This window comes from Zingiber officinale, chromosome 4B, assembly GCF_018446385.1.
Source record: "Zingiber officinale cultivar Zhangliang chromosome 4B, Zo_v1.1, whole genome shotgun sequence".
NCBI lineage: Eukaryota > Viridiplantae > Streptophyta > Magnoliopsida > Zingiberales > Zingiberaceae > Zingiber > Zingiber officinale.
In genome coordinates, this window is record NC_055993.1 from 87,585,393 (window position 1) to 87,605,769 (window position 20,377).

Consider the following 20,377-nt stretch of genomic DNA (forward strand, 5'->3'; position numbering starts at 1 on the left):
TACATGGTCCCATCCTCATTGATAACGCGTCATCTTTTGATTGAATGGGGTTAAGGATTTGGTGTTGGGAGGTCCTTCATATCAGCTTTCCCCACGGATCCACCGTACGCCAGAATCATGATCTGGTTTCGACCCATGTGCCGTACCTTCATTGCGATTTGCAGTAAGTCTGTGGGCCATTGCAGAACTAAATAGCCCGCTAAATTGAAATACTTGTTTAATAGCTTAATTAATATATTAGTTTAACAAAACAGAACTAAACCTAAATTAAGACTGACACGTGGATCACATTACCGACCCCGATAAGTAATGGCTCGAAGCTGGTCGACTCGTGCGATGACGAACGGTGAGTTCTTCCAAGGATTTTGTGGAGAGTTAGGGTTAATCCAAACCCTATAGAGAGATCGATCATCCGGTAGCCATGGTTGCATGCTCCCTTCCCTCTTCCATGATCGCAATCCCAAATCGCCGCTCTTCGGCGGATCTCTTCCGCTCATGGAATCTCGTCTTTGTTCCTTGTCTCCGTTCGAATTCCTCTTCTCGCTTTGTCTACTCGGCTTCCGCATCCTCTCGCAGCATCGGCCGGCTGCGAGGTGCGCCGGTGCGGTTTTCATTTACCGAAGGCGACAGGGGCTCATCGTCTGCTGCCGATTCATCTGCCGCCGAAGAAGCACAGGAGGCCGTGGTGGAGATTCTGCGGGAATGCGGAGCTTCCGAAGAGGAGTCGGTTTACATCGCTTCCAATTCTAGGGGTTACTTGGAGATGCTCATTGGGAACGTCCAAGAACTGGACGAGCACAGCCTATGGGGTTCTTGGAATAGGGAGGTTGCGGAAGAGGGCGTTGATTTGAATAGTTGCAGTTTTAGGCAGAAGGTATACTATATGGCTAGAAGAAAAGGAGATAAAGGCATTCTTCCATTTCTCGAGAGCATTGGCATTAAGTTTTCATCTGCTTTGCTTATTGCTAGATATCTGTCTATGGAGAAGCTTCCTGAGCTAATCAATAAGGTTAGAGTTTTTAAGTATGATAAATTAATGACGCATGATGCAAAATTATGCTGTTATGCATACAACTCTATCATTTGTTTTGATGAATTACGACGATAGATCAAATCAGATCCCTTAGTGCTATAAGTTTGAGATTGTCACCTCCTGGCTTTCGTACAATAGACCTGTGCATATGCTATTGCAGAAGTAACCATGTATACTTGCGTATGATCAAATTAATGAATTCATGTCAAACAGGAAATAATTATGCAATGCATATATTTTGCTTTAGTATTAATAAACCTGTTCTTTTAAAGTAACCATTTATGCTGTCGACAATAGATAGACATCCTTATTTTAGCAGCAATCCAGGTACATAATTAATTCTGTTATTTAACTGAATAAAATCACCTTGTTATGGGTGACTGTGGGCATACGTGGCCAGCTGATGCGACCCCTAAACTTGAATTTTTTTTAATCTCTCTCTTCCTTCGCGCGGGCTTATTTGTTCTCGTTTTCTTCCTTCGCTCGCCTCTCTCTCCTAAAACGAAAGCCCTAAACCCTCTTCGCCGCTCATCTGCCCCTCTCTTCCTTCTTTCAACCCTAGATACAGGTCATCTTGTTCAACTCTCAACTCGCGCCAACTGAGTTAGGTTTTCGCTCACAACTATACTGGTCATCTCTCTCCTTTCCTTTTTCTACTCGTGTTTCAGAATGACGCAAAAAGGTGTTACGAAGGTATGTTGAGTGTTTGTCTTTTACCCATTGTAGTTTCTAAGAACCAGCTGTGTAAAGCAAGAACACTTTGACGCTTGATTTCAAAGAGCATGATGATGCTGGTTTTAAAAAAATTGTAACATTAGTGACGTTGGTGCTAGTTTTCAAAACTCATTGACTACACGTTGGTGCTGATTTTTACAAACTAGTAGCAACGTTGGTGTTGCTTTGCAAAGACCAGCACCAACGTTGATGCTGGTTTTCAAAAATCCATTTACTACACGTTGGTGTTGATTTTTGGAAACCAACACCAACGTTGGTGCTGATTTTCATGTTGGTGTTGGTTTGTAAAGACTAGGTCCAACGTTGGCGTTGATTTTCAAAAACCCATTAACTACATGTTGGTGCTGATTTTTGCAAACTAGCACCAATATTGGTTATGATTTTTAAAAACCCATTGATTACTACATTGGCGATGGTTTTAAAAAATGAACACATTGGTGATGGTTTTAGAAAATCACCACTAATATGGTGGTAGTTTCGCAAAAGCGGCACCACCCAATTTTGAAAAACACAGAAGTCACACCAACTTGTTATTTTATGTCTGAAAAAACCAATATCAATGTGGTATTGCAATATGAAAACTAGCACTACCTCAACATATTGATAAAGACATAAAAATCAAAAACATATTGGTATATCAATGTCAAAATCTTAGAACCATTATTTGTGCATATGTACACTTGTTTATTTATGTTAATAATGTACACTATGAATAATTTCAGTCATCAGTTGATGTTGCCATAAACTCCAATGGACTAGTATTTTAGGTCACTTTAATGATTTTTTTTGCCGTCCAGTAATGAAAGGACAGGATCACGGGTTAGTTTGTTTACATGATCGACACAAAGTGATCATTAAACAGTCTCCTTTTGCTATTTTTAAGGATATACAAGATATTCAGTACATTCATGATTCATGGTCTACTGGTCAATATATTTCAAAGTTGGGATTCAACATCTCAAACTTTTAAATTTTAAGGTACATTTTCTAGTTTTGAAAGTTAGAAGCACATAATAGAAAAGTAATCATTGTAAATTTGCAGGTGATACTTTCACTAGAAGAAATGTATCTCTGTTGGTTGGTATTTCAGATAGAGGCGCTTCCTTTCCTATGAATTCAACTAATGCATTGCATCAGATGACTCTTTCTTGTTCATTTCTTTAATAAAAAAGAACCACCTAGATCAAGAATTGAGGAGTTGCTTAAACTCTATTTTCCAAGAGTTGAAGTAGATCATGATGTTTTAGTATTTTGTAAATTATACATTTTGTATATATTTGTTTGTGTGTTGTTTTCTTCTAGTACATACAAGGTTCCATTAAGTCATGTAGATATTGTAGATGATTTTGAAAATCTAGGTAGCTTCAATTGGGTTGAAGTGATTCACCAATTTATTGCTCCCCACCTACCATCGAGGATCTTTTTTCATCAAGTTAGACATATCAAACGACCACTTCCTTTCCATACCTAAAGGAATTTATTGGTCTTTGGCTGTAAGTTTTTTTTAATGATAAATGTGATTTGTTATATAGACATTAATATCTATGTAAGATTATGTATATTGAAGCAGACATATTTTTTGGAGCATGTCCCAATACATAAACCATATAATATTAAAGGTCCATGAATAAATAAGTGAAGGTTTACTCCTTCACATATTAGTAAAGTGAGAATTTTGTTGGACCAACTGAAGAGGTAAATATTGAAGACCATCACCCAACTTTCATTTGTAATGTCTAAATAATTATTTCTAATTTGATAGGTTTTTAGTGACCTAGTCCCTACCCATTCTAAAAATATATTGGTAGAAAATCTTCCTTACCTCGATAATACTCTGTTACGATTCCGCAAGTGCACGGATTCGTCGTCAGTAATATAAAAGATTGTCGAACCCACAAGAACTGGTTATAAGCACTAGTGATAGCACACTTAGGATTAGCTACACTATCGATGGGTGTAAGTAATCTAAGAAAAGAGACTAGAAAGCGGGGGATGAGAACTAGCAATGAGAAGAAATCAACCTGGTTAATGAAAAATTCTAGGAGTTCGATTTCATTGTGGTGGTATTGATGTGTCTCATACTATCCTATACTCATTGTCCATCAGCATACATTCGCCAGAAGCTAAAGCAACTATCCTTGAGCACCAAACAAAGACGATCCCTATGAAATTCTGTTACGGTTAACCCTTGTCACTAGGGTGCCTCGGTAGATCATAAGGACATGACTCTTATTGATGCCATCAAAGATAGAATTAAGAAGCTTAGTTTGGTCTCTTACTTCCTTGTGGAGGCGTCGTCTCTCCTTTCAAGGAAATACCCTAGATGTCCGTGAACTGGTTACCCCTGTCACTAGGGCCCCTCGGGTGTACGATCTAAGGTATTCCCTCTACGAGATTGGCAATCCCTACACAATCAATCAACATGACAAAGAGATCGAGTAGTCGAAATAAAGCAAGCGAAATCATCCAATGAATATAAATGTAATATGAGTTTTACATCAAAATCAATCCACAATTACTCCCTCATCCTAGAACAAGGACTCTTCTCCATGGAGAAAAACCGGAAGACATAGTAAATCTAAACATAATATCCTCAAAAGCAAAGAGAGAAAGAAGAAGTAAGCTTATCCAATGACGATGAGTGATCTTCGGATCCAACCCTTTGCTTTTGGAGTTGATGTGGTGATGAAAGGTCGCTGGATCGATGTCCTAGACGGCGTGGAACGACACCAAAGCGATTCTCCTCTTGTTGGCTCGCCTCCCGACTCTCCCCCCTTCGAAAAAGGGATTAAAACCCCTTTTATAGGCTAGGGCGCGGCGTGGCGGCATGACCGTGCAAGGATGGCACGACCGTGCCCTAACTTGGCTATAGATACGCTGCACGGCCGTGTCGATTGGCACGACCGTGTGATGCTGGGACTCGGCTTTTGGGGCATGGCCGTGCAGGGTTGCACGGTCGTGTGCTGCTTGGCCGTGCAAGGGTTGCACGACCGTGCATTTCTCCTCTTCTGGTTGGCCACACGGTTGTGCAAGGTTTGCACGACCGTGTTCTCTAGCTCACTCCGGTGTGACGACAAATGTTGTTTTCGCTCCGAAAGTTGCTCTTGTCAATACAAAACCAAACAAAGAGCAGATATATGTGCAAAAGAGTATATATGATGAATACATGATAAAAGAGGCGATCATACAAAGGATACGTACGTATAAAGCAAGCGAATGTGCGTAAAAGCATGCATAAACTATCATAATATTTATGCACATCATACTCCACATCCATTAGAGACATCACCGGTACATGATATAGAAGTCATATGTCCAAATGATAGTGATTGTCCTAATTGTATTATTTGTTAGAACCGAATTAAGAAGCTAACAATGGAAAATATGCAGCTAAATGAAAGGGTGAAAGAATTACTTGGATTAATAGAAAAGCAAGGTATCTTGGCTGAATCAAGCGACCCTGTAGTGGATCCTCATCCTAAACCAGTTGCTTCTAGAACAAGGACTAGGAGAGGGCGTGATCGTTATGATTACACTCCTGTTGATAATCCTATGTGGTCCAAGCTTTTATCTCAGAAGAAGAGAAGCAAGATAAAAATTTGCAAGCCTTTTGAGAACATCACATGATAAGGAGCTGTTCTTGATTGGGGAAAAGAAAAAATTGATCACTACGATAAACAAGAAGAGAGAGAGAGATTATCCCAATTCCTAAAGGAAATTATGAAGAAGAGGCCAAGGAGGAGGTTGAAAGAATTGCTAAACTTGACAAAATGTGATTGCAAGCCATTGCAGTAAGTCTGTATTTACATATCAATTCGTTTGAGTAATTTGATTTCATCACTAATTATAATTTTTTTTGTTTACAGTGGTATGCAAGAAACAATTTAAAACTCCCCATAAGAAAAAATAAGATGAAGATGTGACCTACTTGTTAAATACATTGGAAAAATTAAAGTATGGTCAAACTCATTATTTTAAAAATTAACAACTAATAATATTTATTTATCTTATTGAAAGTTATTGATTTGCTTTTCAGGCCCACAACGAAACTTGATTGGGAGGAAGCACCTTTTTGTTTAACTACGACTTCCTTATTATTTGGTGTAAATGCTAATATTTTTACAAGACGAGAGTTAATTAATATCTTTTGTTCGATTCTATTTAGGGGGCATCCTCATCTAGTATGTTATACAACAACTCTATATATATTTCAACGATCTTCACCGTAAGGAATTTAAATTATAGGATATTATATAATGGTTGAATATGTTGTATTAATTGGTTACTTATTGTAGTCAACATCAAAATTTTTATATAAGAGTGTCACGACACAAATCATAAAAATCGATATGGTAGAGGGAGATGTTAGGTATATATTTATACTTTCACTTGCTCTCGATCGACACAAAAGCAATGACTTTCAATCATTACAACTCTCTTGGATATCATGGTAAATCATTATCAGATTTTGAAGCATTGGTGAAATACAATATTCCTGTTTCTGTTAGTATTCCAGTATAAATTACATTTGATGTTAGTTTTTCCATTTCATTCTTATAAGTATCCGAATTAAAAGAATTTTATCTTGAGAAACTTGCTGCCATTCAATCTGATTTAGAATATCACCATCCCTTTGACAAATGAGTCAGTGCCACAGTTGATTGTCCACAACAAGAAATCAGGTAAGTACAAGAAAATATGTAAATTTATCTTAAATTTGAAATGCTAAATTTCTCATGTTATTTACATTAATAATAACTAAGACTTCTTTGTGATGCAATACATTATATGTCTGCTATATGATCTGAAGATGGACTTCAAACAAGCAGACATAAAAAAATATATAATAAATGTATCAATATCAATTTTGAGAGACAAGTTCTCAATATTTTCAGTCTAATTATCCATTGTGCTGTAGCATGGAAACTTGGGTATGGATTGCACAGCTAATATTGTGTACTTATGATATTTATATATATGTATTTGTAAAATATAAAAGAGTTATGGTTTCATTAGTCTTTCTATATTTAATTTGTAACAATCTTAGTAAATGCAGCTTATAGTAAATGTAATGGAATACTTGTGATATAATTGATTTGGTGTTAATAATATTGTTAATTGATTATTGAAGATTGTTGTGTATGAAATGTGATTCATATAGCCAACCCCATCTAGTGGGAAAAGACTTGGTTGTTGTTGTTGTTGTGTATGAAATGTGAACTTTATATTGAATATTCACATGAATCAATTTACTGTCAAGCCAAATAAAATACACAATGTCATTGGCACGGTGGTGTTGGTATGTGAAGACCAGCACTAGAGTGGTGTTGGTATTATAAATTATGATACTATAATTTCTTATAAGATACTCAGAACCATGACTTCACAGCATCTCTACCTTCTTCACACTCATATCTTCAATATCATGGCAGATCAACGTGGTGCTGGCTTTGGAAGATCAACACTAACGTTCGTGCCACTTGGCATGTAGTCATATATTCTTGTTGTGAATCTCAAAACCATAGTTGGATGACATATATATATTATATACAATCACTCCTTCCATCCCATTCAAAAATTTTAGAAATCCAAGGGTTCTAGGTCAATCAATGGGTTTCGATCAAAACTCATTGATAGATTTAGATGACTCTAATCAGACTCATTTTAAGTCCTATGAGTTCATATAGGTCACAAGAGTTTGAAAATACCATCATTTACTCTTTTTAGACATTCCTAGTGTTGTTCCAAACTATTTGAAATTTTATGTACATTGTGGTGCTGGTTTGAGAAGATCAACACCACGTTGGTGTTGATCTTCGGAAACTAACACTAAGCTTGATGATCGGAAGCCAAAGCCACAGTGCTGCTTTTGTAAGAGCAGCACCACGTTGTTGGTGCTGGTGCTGCTTTTGCATGACTTGCACCAACGTGGTGTTGCTTTTGCAAGAGCAGCACCAACGTCCGTGCCACTTGGCACGCGGCATAACTTTGTGGGAATCTCAGAACCATGGTTGGAGGGCATATATCTATTCTACACACTCACCTTTCCATCCCATATCAAAATTTCAGAAATCCAAGGCTCCTAGTTAATCAATGGGTTTCGATCAAAATCCATTGATGGACCTAAAGGACTCTGATAGGACACATCCCAAGTCCTAAGGCTTCATATTGGTCACATGAGTCCAAATATGTCATTATTTACTCATTTTAAACCTTCTTAGTATTGTTTCAAACAATTTGAATCTTTTTTAATCAATGGGAGCACTACGTTGGTGTTGATCTTTGGAAATTAGCACCACGCCTGGTGATAAGAAGCCAAGGCTACGTTGGTGTTGCTTTTACAAGACAAGCACCAACGTGGTGTTGGTGCTGCTTTTGCAAGAGCTGCACCATGTTGGTGCTGCTTTTGCAAGATTAGTACCAACGTCCGTGTCACTTGGCACGCGGCCATAACTTCTTGTGGGAGCCTTAGAACCATGGTTAGAGGGCATATATACATTTTAAACACCCACCTCTTCCATCTCATACCAAAATTTTAGAAATCCAATGGTTATAGGTCAATCAATAGGTTTCGGTCAAAATACATTGATAGACCTAGATGACTGTGATCGGACTCATTCCAAGTCCTATTGTTCATATGGGTCATAGGAGTCTAAATATACCCTCATTTACTCATTTTAGAACTTCCTAGCGTTCTTCAGAATTTCCTTCAGGAATTGAGATAATCTCTTCCTTTTCTTGCTTATCGTAGTGATCAATTTTTTTTCCTCGGTCAAGAACAGCTTTGTCTTGTGATGTTCTGGCTTGCAAATTTCTATCTTACTTCTCTTCTTCTGAGGTAAAAGCTTGGATCACATAGGACTATCAATAGGAGTATCTGTAATCATAGCGATCACATTCTCTCTTAGTCCTTATTCTAGAACCAACTGGTTAAGGATGAGAATCCACTACAGGGTCTCTTGATTCAGCCAAGATGCTTTACTTTTCTATTATCCCAAGTAATTCTTTCACCTTTTCATTTAGCTATATGTTTTCCATTGTTAGTTCCTTGATTTGGTTCTGATAAATAATACAATTTGGGCAATCACTATTACTTAGGCATTTGACTTCTATATCATGTACCGATGATGTCTCTAATGGATGTGGAGTATCATCGAGATAAGGGAGATTTTCTACGAATGTATTTTTAGAAGGGGTAGAGACTAGTTCACTAATAACCTATCAAATTAGAAATAATTATTTAGACATTGCAAATGAAAGTTAGGTGATAGTTTTCGATATTTACCTCTTCAGTTGAGACTTGGTCCAACAAAGTTCTTACTTTACTAATATGTGAAGGAGTATACCTCCACTTATTTATTCGTGGATCTTTAATATTATATGGTTTATGGATTGGGACATGCTCAAAAAACTATGTCCACTTCAATATACGTAATCTTACATACATAATAATGTCCATATAACAAATCACGTTTATCATTAAAAAAAACTTACAACCAAAGACCAACAAATCCCTTTAGGTATGGAATTGAAGTGGTCGTTTGATATGTCTGACTTGATGAAAAAAGATCCCCAATGATAAGTAATTGGGGAGCAATAAATTAGTAAATCACTTCAACCTAATTAAATTTATCTAAATTTTCAAAATCATCTACAAGGCCTAATTGAACCTTGTATGTACTAGATAAAAATAACACACAAACAAATATATACAAAAATGTTAATTTACAAAATACTAAAACATCATGATCTACTTCAACTCTATGAGAATAGAGTTTAAGCAACTTCTCAATGTTTGATCTAGTAGGTTCTTTTTTATTAGAGAAGTGAGTAAGAAAGATGTCACTTGATGCAATGAGGAACGGAAGCACCTCTATCTGAAATACCAAACAATAAAGATACATTTCTTCTAGTGAAAGTAACTAGGACACCGGCAAATTTACAACTAGTTTTCTATTATGTGCTTCTAACTTTCAAAACAAGAAAATGTATCTGAAAATTTAAATATTTGAGATGTTGAATCCTAACTTTGAAATATATTCACCAGTAGATATGTCTAAAAATACAGCAAAAGGGGGTTTAACGGTCGCTTTGTGTTGATCATGTAAACAAACTGATTCACCATCCTTATTGTTGGACGGCCAAAAAAAACCATTACAGTGACCTAAAATACTGGTCCATTGGAGTTTATGGCTAATATCAACTGATGACTGGAATTATTGAAAGTGTACATATGCATAAATAATGATTCTAAGATTTTGACATTGATATACCAATATGTTTGCTTCCTTCTATGTCTTTATCAATATGTTAGGGTGGTGCTATTTTTCATATTGGAGTACCACATTGATGGGTTTTCAGACATAGAATTACAAGTTGGTGTGACTTTTGTGTTTTTCCAAATTGGGTGGTGCTGGTTTTGAGAAACCACCACCACATTAGTGGTGATTTTCTAAAATCAGCATCAATGTGTCCATTTTTTAAAACCATAACCTATGTAGTAATCAATGGGTTTTCGAAAATCAGAACCAATCTTGGTGTTGGTTTTTGAAAACCAACACTAATGTTGATGCCATTGTTTGCAAATCAGCACCAACGTTGGTGTTGCAAAAATCAACACCAATGTGTAGTAAATGGGTTTTTGGTGTTGATCTTTGCAAACTAGCACCAACGTGGGTGCTGGTCTTTGCAAATCAGCACCAATGTGAAAATCAGCACCAACGTTGATCCTGGTCTTTGAAAACCAGCACTAATGTTGCAATTTTTTAAAACTAGCACCATCATATTCTTCGAAATCAAGCACCAAAGTGTTCTCGCAGTGATTTTTACACAGCTATTTCTAAGAAACTACGATGGGTAAAAGACAAACACTCAACGTACCTTTGCAACACCTTTTTACGCCATTTTGAAACACGAGTAGAAAAAGGAGAGGAGGGAGATGACCAATATAGTTGTCAGCGAAAACCTTAACTCACTTGGTGCGAGGTGACAGTTGAACAAGATGACTTGTATCTAGGGTCAGAAGTGGAGGAAGAGAGGAGCGGATGAACGGCGAAGAGTTGTTAGGGCTTTCGTTTTAGGGGGGAGGCAAGCGAAGGAAGAGGAGAACAAATACACCCGCATGAAGGAAGAGAGAGATTAAAAAAATTCAAGTTTAGGCCACGTCGGCTAACCACCTATGCAGTCGCCCATATAAGGGCGTGCAAGGTATCCAAATTATATTTTACCTTAGTACAAATAGACCTGTTCTGTTGAAGTAACCATTTATGCTGTCAACAATAGATAGACATCCTTATTTTAGCAGCAATCAGGTACATTTTAATTCTGTTATTTAACTGAACAAATTACCTTGTTATTTTTGTGTATTTTCTTTCAGGTGAATTTTGTGAAAGGAATTCTGTTTCCAAGCACTAACAATGAGGCATTTATTGGAAAAAATGCAAGAAGAATGATGATGTATTTGTCAATTACTGCAGATGACGATGTTCAGCGCACTTTGTCTTTTTTTGAAAAGGTAAGTAATGGTACGTGCCATCTGTTTCTGAGATGAAGCCTTTTATTCTTCTCTTAGTTGCTAGGCGATCCTTTGAAAAAGTGCCCTAGGTGGCTAGAGAGTTTGCATATATTATCTAGGCAGGCCTATGGAAAAAAAAGTCAATTTGTTTTTGGCTTAGTTTTCCCCATCAGCCCACTCGACACCCCCTGCATGCCCTAGCCTCCCACCCAACACAACTTTTATCAACGTTTTCATTCAATATCGATGGTTTGCAAAGATTTTTGGTTTTTTAGATCATCTTTTCTTCCTTCTATACCTTGGATGTGATTTCCCTTTGCCCTTGTCATTTATTTTTATTCTCATACAATGCTAAATTTTTCATCATTTAATCTTAGCATTCAATGTTTCTTTTCTTTGTGGTATTTTTTTTTGTTGCTGTGTGAAATAAGGAATGCTTTTTATTGTTATGTGATTAGTACTTAATTATTAATTATCACTTGTCTGTTTGTAATTGTAAACTTGATTTGATTGATTAAGGATAGAGTTGTTATGTATTCCCTGTGATCACTCTTAATTTAATATATTATTTTATTTTAATATTGAGCACTTAGGCCCCCCTATACCCTGCCCTATTGCCTAGGCATGATGCAGTGAGCCGATTCTGTACCATTTGAAACTGTTTTTTAATATGTAATTTGTTATTATGATAGTGATCACAAAGATGAATATATATCCTAAATAATACTTCATGCAGATGGAGGCAAGGCAAGGCGGCCTAAATATGTTGGGTAACAGGGATGCCTCTTTCTGCTACTTGATTGAATCATTTCCAAAGCTTCTTGTCTTATCAGTGGATAACCATTTTAAACCATTGGTCAACTTCCTTGAACTAGTTGGAGTTCCTAAAGAAGGCATTTCAACTATACTGTTGACATTTCCTCCTATCTTATTCTATGACATTGAGAAAGATCTGAAGCCAAAACTTCATGGATTAGCAAAGGTTTCATCTAAAATAACTTTATTTTTTTATGTTTGACAATTATTGAGTTTTCTATTCACTATATTATCTTCTTATCAGGTCAGATTTATAGACATGAAAATTTGGTTGCTCTCTCATTATTTTTTATTCTTTTTAGATAGTATTTCCATAAGAGCTGGAACGATGATTCTATCATAGTAATTTCCCTGGGTGGCTTGCTTTGAACACATGTTTTTCTCGTGTAATTAAGTGAAGCTGATAAGTCTGATATAACGAAGATATATTAACATTCTACTTTATCTTATCAAATTATGTCACAAGATTCTTGAAATTTTACAATGATATTTGCTAAAAACTAACTCATGCTGCATAAAACATGGTTGATAGTCGTTGTTATGCTAGTTGCAACTTTCATGTATTAGATCTAACCTTTTCAGTTTGGGAGCTGTCTCCTTCCTTGCTCCCTTTGGTTATTGTTTAGAATCATAATGCTTTAGCATGGAAATGGGGAAACATGGACTATCTTTTGTAATTGCACTCAGTTTTTTTATGCCCTAGCATAAAAATAACTAATGTTGAAGATTTTAGAATGGGAATTTTGAGATATAGAAGCATATATAATAAATACAACATAACTGTAAAAATTTGTATTCTTACTCTGATTTATAATGAAAATCAGCAATTTTTTTCCATTTCCAATGAGATTCTGTCATGGATGTCTGTAAGCATATTTATATCTTTGTTGCTTTAGGCAGGTGCCGAAGAGACGGATATTGCAAAGATGATATTGAAATATCCTTGGCTTCTTTCAAGCAGCATTCAGAAGAATTATAACAGGCTGCTAGCATATTTTAATGTAAAGAAGGTAGAACTGATTCTATTTTTTTGCTCCATATTTGAACTGATTATTGCACTCCATTATGAAGGAAATTAAATATCCACTATAACATTGAGCATTCTATAATAGTTGGCAAACGGCGATTACTCTCGCCCTTAGCGTCCCCGTCAACCCGTCGAGAACCAACACGGAGGAGGTAAATCACGGATGACTATTAGCCTTTGGAATAGTGACTGACACATGAGGAAGCTATTTATCGGCTATGCCGAGATTTGAACCCTGACCTCAAGTTGGTAGCACCTCATGTGATAGTCACTAGACCGACCTGAGGGGACAATTGAGCATTCTATTAGAGGGAAAGATGGAAGGTGGAGAGGGAGACGAGAAAATTTGAATTATTCTATAATTGAGTTTGGTTTGAATATTACTAGTGATATAATCTTGTTTAGAGCTCAATGGAGGGAAAAAAATTCGTGTGGATGATCACAAATAGTTGGAACAACATGGCTTGATGATGAGGATTATCTATTTACTTTCTGAATTTCAATCCATAGCATTGCTATCTTGTGCTTGCATCATGACTTATTTTGTCAGACATTTTTTGTGGGCATTAGTCCATTTGTGTTGATGCTTAACAAGGGTTTTACCAAAATTCATTTGTTTCAAATGTTTCAGATTATTAGCTTTGTGAACGTATTGAAGTTCACATTTTTTTTTAACAAAACATCTTAATTAGTATACTTTTCTTGCACTACATTTGTTATTATGTTTGCACCATGATTTTCTTAGTGCTGATAATCTCATTTCATATCAGATTCCAAAAGCCAGCTTTGACATTGCAATTAAAAGTTGGCCTCATGTATTGGGTTGTTCGACTTCAAAGATGAAGTCAATGGTGGAGCAATTTGCTGAACTTGGTGTTAGTAGGACGATGATGGTTCCAGTTATTACTTCCAGTCCACAGCTTCTTCTCATGAAGCCTAAGGAATTTCTTGAGGTACACTATAGAATTGCTACTCTATGTGAGATTTAAAATTTAAATTGCTATTGGCACGTCATGTGAGGTATCAGCGAGTACACTAGTGACCAAGAGCCATTCAAGCCGCCCAGTCCAATTTGACCTCTCCATCAATGATCACCCCTTAGCCAATCCCCATCCCCTCCTGGCTTACTAAATCTCAGCTACAGACATTTTTATACCTCCCAGTTTATTCCATGCCTTATACCTAACTCCACCATCCTTCCCTCAACCCTGTAGGAGAGTTGTTCGAGGAGCATCATTTGGAATGAAGCAGCGACACGTGATAGAGAGCAATTTGGCCTTAACCTGGTTCCTGAAGTGTATGTCTTATTGACATTAAAACACCACATGTCCATTGCAAACACCCATAGAATCTTTGCTGCATTCTGATGCTACCTTTTGCAATTAAACCAGTTCGCATGGCGGGAGCTTCGTGCACCGCGCTGTCCTTTTTTTTTTTTTTAATGAACAGTTTGACTGACTCCAAATCTTGGTTTCCTTGACCTCTGCCAACTGTACCTATCTGCATGTCTATACTTTGTCAAAGTTGCAGATCATTGTGGATACTTGATCACTGGACACTAGATAGAGACAGCAGAGATTTGTATGTTATTGATATTTTTAAAGAATTGTTCCAGCCACAGCATCTTTGCAATTCTAAGTGATTTCATTGGGATGACTCTTTTAATCTTTATCTTCATTTTGCAGTTATTTCTTTGTACAGACTCTGGTCCATCAATCTTGGGTTTTAGATTTTCATTTGGGTTTGGCTTATTTTTTAAAATCAGGGTTTTAATTTAAACTGACTGGATTCCGATCTGCCCATAACCAACAATCTGTTCTAGGTTTTTGAGCGTTTGTAGGATCACATGTCATTCTTAAAAAAAATTATTTATGATTATGTTTTTGTTATGTTGTTTAATACTTTATACTCTCCTAGGTTGTATCTTTCATGGAAGAATTTGGTTTTGATAGTACAACAATTGGTAGAATCTTACGTCGCTGTCCGGAAATATTTGCTTCTAGTATTGAAAATACACTCAGGAAGAAAGTCCAATTCCTTATGGATTTTGGTATCTCAAAAGACCGCCTTCGTCGGGTTATCAGAAAATATCCAGAGATGCTTCTTTTAGACACAGATAATACATTACTTCCCAGGTATAGCAACAAATATATCTCCATGCAGATGTTGTGTTTATTCATTCTTTTATAATTATATATTTTTTTTCACATTCAAATTGTTTTACTTCGTCTGTCTCCAAAAAAGGATCCCAGCAGCTTGTTTTTCAAATTCTGTATCAATAGTATGAATAAATGACACTTTTTCATAAGCCTATATTCTGCTTGTTCTATTCCATTTTCTTTTTATGCTAGCCCTGATTTATTTAGACCAAGCTAATTGAATTGAACAAAAGTGTAGTTTTGGTTGCCCCCTATCTAGCTTCATTATCTAGTAATTTTATCAGGTGAATTTTCATCACTTGGCTGGAACCTTTTTGTCATTTGGTCTGAACAAGATGTTGCTAGAGCTTCCAAAATACTTGATTTATCTATATAATCCTTACCTACTAAGTTTTTTCCTCATTGCTACGTACAAATAATCCCTGCTATATCAAGTAATAACAAACTTCTAAGTTGACATTTTCTTTTGTGCTTCTCATTTCTGAACCGAACAGTCTTAATTTTACATGGTGCAAGATTTATACAGTTGCTCATTTTGTTTTCTTGTGCATCAGATTGAGATTTCTGATGAAGGTTGGGCTGTCAAAGAAGGAGGTATGCTCCATGATATGTAGATTTTCCCCTATCTTAGGTTATAGCATTGAAGTTGTTTTAGAACCCAAGCTCGAGTTCCTCTTGCGCACCATGAAAAAGCCACTCAAGGAAATAGTTGAATATCCAAGATACTTTAGCTATTCACTGCACAAGAAGATAAGGCCCAGGTTCTCGGTGCTGAAGAGTAGAAATCTCGATTATAGTTTGGAAGACATGCTATCTAAGAACGATGAGGACTTTGTACGTGTGTACATGGGTGTTGAAGTGCCTCTTGTGGTGCCCTCAGTTACGTCAAAAGATGCTGCATAGGAGAGGGATGTCAAATCATTTTGGAAAAATCTCCAATGCCTTTGAATTATCATATATTTTGCAGAACAAGGCTTGTCTGTTCCACCAAATTTCCCTGAGGACGGTCACGATTATGTGCAATCATACAAAAGGGGTGCTACTGATGAAAAGCCACGCCGGTCGATCTAAATGTGACCCTGCTGCCCTATGTACTGGCTCGAAGATAGAAAATGTTTCAGATATTTCAGTGTCCTGAGTTTGCAAGGTTATACGAATCTGACCCTGCTGCAACATGAACAATGAGGTGGTGCGGGATAAAATGTCTCAATGAGTGTATACTTCTTTTACTCTAGAGAAAAGAACAAAGCGTGGAGGCAAATCAAACAATGATCAAGTATTGTTCACCTATCATATTTATTAGGTTTTGCCACGGGTTAGTGAGAATCTGTTTGTTTTGTAATAGGAACGCTTCATGAAGTGCCTTTGAAATTTTTGTCGATTAATTCTAAGCTCATCTCTTCATGAGCTGAGATAGAGTAGTTATAATCAAAACAGTTACAACAACATTAACAACATACATAGGAAATCCAGTCAAATTGCATTTGATTGTTAACTACTGTGGATCCAGTCAAATCTGGGCAATCTAGCAGATCAATCACTATGCTATATTTTTCAGTTCATGAAATAAATTAAAATAAAATAAACAGGCCATGTGAAGGTCTCTTAATGGTCAAGCTTTGGCATTTATTGGCGATTGCTAATTTTATAAAAGTACATGAAGACTTGCAATGCTTGTTTTATATGTATATTTATAGATTTTGGATATCTTACACCTATATGTCCTAAATTTCTTTTATAAGTTCCAAGTCCTAAATAAATTTTAAAAAACTAATATTAGGTGATCACATTTTTTTTTTTACAAGTTCTAAGTCTTAAAAAGTTTAAAAAATAATAACTTTAGGTATTCACGGGTGATCGGAAAAAATAAATAATGATTATTTATATTGATCTAATACATTGGCTCCAATTGTTATGTTATTCTCCCATTAAGGATTTGTCGGGATGAACTTAAGGACTTGATACCCCAACACCTATTATTTGGGGGGGGGGGGGGGGGATAATTCTTCTCTTGTTGTAATTTAAGTTAGATTTATATTTGATGTTAGTGATTGAGTGTATCAATTAGTCATGTTGAGTGTAGTAGATAGAGATTGGAAATTGATTTTGTGATTATTTTCCTTCACATGATTTAAAGACAGATTCTAGGAACATTTGAGATGAACATAATCATTTTTATTATAATTAGATCAAATTTTTTGATAAATTTTTTAAAACTCAAAAACACTAATAATAATAATAATAATACATTATCATTCACATTAACTGCTATATTACGAACAAGCACGCACTTCAGATATTGTAAGAAACCATGACAAAAAAAAACCCACAAATTTATTGATTTTATTAACGGACATTTAAAAAAGGCACAAAATTATCATTTTTAGATTTTAATAATTTAATCGACCAATTATGGCATGATTCAGTTATGGCGGTGGGCGATGTAGCGGGCGAGGTGGCGTAGCGGCCGCGCTCTGTTCCTGTCGAACCCCTGCAGTTCCTCCTCCGCCTTCGCCGCCAGCTCCTCCGCCTGTAATCGCGCCTTCTCCAACCCCATCAGCTTCGGGTACGTCGCCTTCCCTTTCGCCAAGTCCTTCCCGGCCGTCTTCCCCAGCTCCTCCGACGTCCTCGTCACGTCCAGCACGTCGTCCACCACCTGGAACAGAAGACCCACCGTCCGCCCGTACCTCCTCAGCCTCTCCACCTCTTCCTCCTCCGCGCCGCCAATGATTCCCCCGCACGCCACCGCGGCCTCCAGCAGCCTCGCCGTCTTGTGCAGGTGGATGTACTCCAGCACCTCCAGTCCCACCTCCTTGCCCTCGCACTCGATGTCCACGACCTGCCCCGCCAGCAACCCCTCCGTCCCCGTCGCCTTTCCCAGCTCCGCCACCGCCCGGAGGACCCACATCGGCGGTACCCCCGCCGTGGCCTCCGCCGCGTGCGCGAAGGCGAAGCAGTGCAGAGCATCGCCCGCCATCACGGCGACGCCCTCCCCGAAGACCACGTGGTTGGAGGGGCGCCCGCGCCGGAGCTCGTCGTTGTCGATGCAGGGAAGGTCGTCGTGGACGAGCGACATGACGTGGAGCATCTCGACGGCGCAGGCGAAGGGCATGGCGGTGGATTCCTCTCCGCCGACCAGCTCGCAGGCGGCCAGCGTCAGCACCGGGCGGACGCGCTTTCCGGGGGCCAGGAGGGAGTAGCGCATGGCGGCGAGGAGCCGCTCCGGGTGTCGGAGCGGCAGCGCACGGTCGAGGGCGTCGTCCACGCGCCGGGCTTTCTCGGTCATGTACCGCTTCAGGTCGAACAGGTCGGCCTCATGAGCCACCGCCTCAGGAGCAGAGGAAGCGCATCTGACTGCCGGCAGGAGGCGGCGTGGGCGAGCGGCGACGCCCCATGACGGAGACGAGCAAGAAGTCATCACCTGAGCAAAAGCCGGGAAGCAAACAAAGGCGTAAGCCATGATCTGATACCGCTCCTCGATCACTTCCGCTATGTTCAGATGGAGGAGCCGGCCAACGTATATATAATATAAAACCCCTCCATCTCAATTAATAAAATAAAATAAAACAAAACGTCAAATTATATCATTAAAAAAAGATAATTTTTTTTTTTTTTAAAAAAATGTCTCCTAGTTTTCGATCCCATTGTCAATCAAATTTGGACAAAAATTAAGGAAGTTCAAATTAAGAGAAATATTATATGAAGATCTCCTTTGAATGAATGAATGAATGAATGTTCCTATTTTATCTAAAAATACTTTGGATTCAATGTTATTATAAAAATTACTAGATAGTTGATACAAAGTGTTTAAAGTGAGGAAAATTACTTGCTAGTTTATAAACATCGAAGACGACGCTAAGCAGGATAGTGATCCATGTTCAGATAGTGTTTATTTTATTTAAAATATGGTGGAGTCAAGAACTTATAGTTTATTTTGTTAATTGGAATATTGTTTGAAATAATTTATCATAAGGAAAATTAAAATAAGATAATGACATATAGAAGCTAACAATTAGTTGTTACACGTTATAAAAGTTATATGTTAATTTTGACATGGTCGATCGTGATTAAATAATATTTATTTAAAATGTATTAAATATCACTAACACTTCATCATTTATTTTGTTCATTAAAATATTATTTTAATTAGGTTATTATTTAGAAAAGTAAAATAAAAATGATATAAAATTATTGTTCTAACTTATGTAATGTATAAAAGTTGATTGTTAGTTTTTATTCTGATACGATGATGAAGAGGAGTCTCATTAAAGATGACTCAAAGCAGGGAAGAGCGGTTGATATGGAGGTCAAAGTCAAAGAAACAAGGTTCACAGATCAGGCGATGTCGGCGGAACGGCCCAGCAAGGCCAGAAGAACGGGGTGCCTGATCCGAGCGGATGAGCATAGTTCCAAATGGATGAAACTGTCCGAACGGACAGTCTTTGAAAGCTAGTGACAGAATGATAGGGGCAATAGTAACATCCCCGTGCCACTGGCACAGTCGATTGTGATATTCGATTACAAGTGACATTAACGAGGAAGGAGAATGCATGATTAAAGGGCATGCCCAAGTGTGCTTGGCCTTAATGGTTAGGGATTTGAGTGGTTTTCGAGAAATTATGGTAATATCAACGGTAATTAAAAGACACTAGGGTGGGTGGTCGGAGCAAAGATCAAGAGGAAGTTAGAAAAATGGCTAAGTGTTGTCCACGATATAGTCGAGTAGCAGCTCTAAACCCTAGCCTCTTCGATAGGAGAAAAGTCAGCTTCTTGTCAAATGGCAAGAGCGGTGAACGACATAGCCGAACGGTGGCTCTAAACCCTAGAACACCTGATCGGGAAGAAGAGTTCCAGAAATACTAATTGTCTAGTTAGTTGGACTTGCAGCCTCCTCGACTATACTTAAGAGGAAGACTTGTGATACGGTGATGAAGAAGGACTCCACCAGAGATGAGTCAAAGCAGGGAAGAGCGACTGACATGGAGGTCAAAGTCAAAGAAACAAGGTTCGCAGATCAGGCGATGTCGACCAAAGGAGGCAGCAAGGCCGGACGAACGGGGTGCCCGATTCGAGCAGATGAGCATAGTTTAGAA

General features: G+C 37.8%; 2 protein-coding genes across 3 annotated transcripts; one reads left to right on the forward strand and one right to left on the reverse strand.

Annotated features, from left to right (window-relative positions):
• The first annotated feature begins 323 nt into the window (after positions 1 to 323).
• Positions 324 to 16,669, forward strand: LOC121975423 (transcription termination factor MTERF2, chloroplastic-like). 2 transcript variants are annotated; one of them, XM_042527057.1, is made up of 7 exons: positions 324 to 1,009; positions 11,145 to 11,282; positions 12,019 to 12,264; positions 12,995 to 13,108; positions 13,896 to 14,078; positions 15,043 to 15,260; positions 15,839 to 16,669. In XM_042527057.1, exons 1-7 carry the CDS (start codon positions 422 to 424, stop codon positions 16,185 to 16,187), a joined length of 1,836 nt encoding a protein of 611 aa, XP_042382991.1. In that variant the 5' UTR covers positions 324 to 421; the 3' UTR covers positions 16,188 to 16,669. The 2 variants fall into 2 exon arrangements, with proteins under 2 accessions (XP_042382991.1, XP_042382992.1); XM_042527058.1 differs by having other exon boundaries at positions 324 to 874.
• A 932-nt stretch (positions 16,670 to 17,601) lies between these two features.
• On the reverse strand, positions 17,602 to 18,784 carry LOC121975424 (geranylgeranyl pyrophosphate synthase 7, chloroplastic-like). Its single transcript, XM_042527059.1, has one exon. It carries the CDS (start codon positions 18,742 to 18,744, stop codon positions 17,707 to 17,709), a length of 1,038 nt encoding a protein of 345 aa, XP_042382993.1. The 5' UTR covers positions 18,745 to 18,784; the 3' UTR covers positions 17,602 to 17,706.
• Positions 18,785 to 20,377: the final 1,593 nt, after the last annotated feature.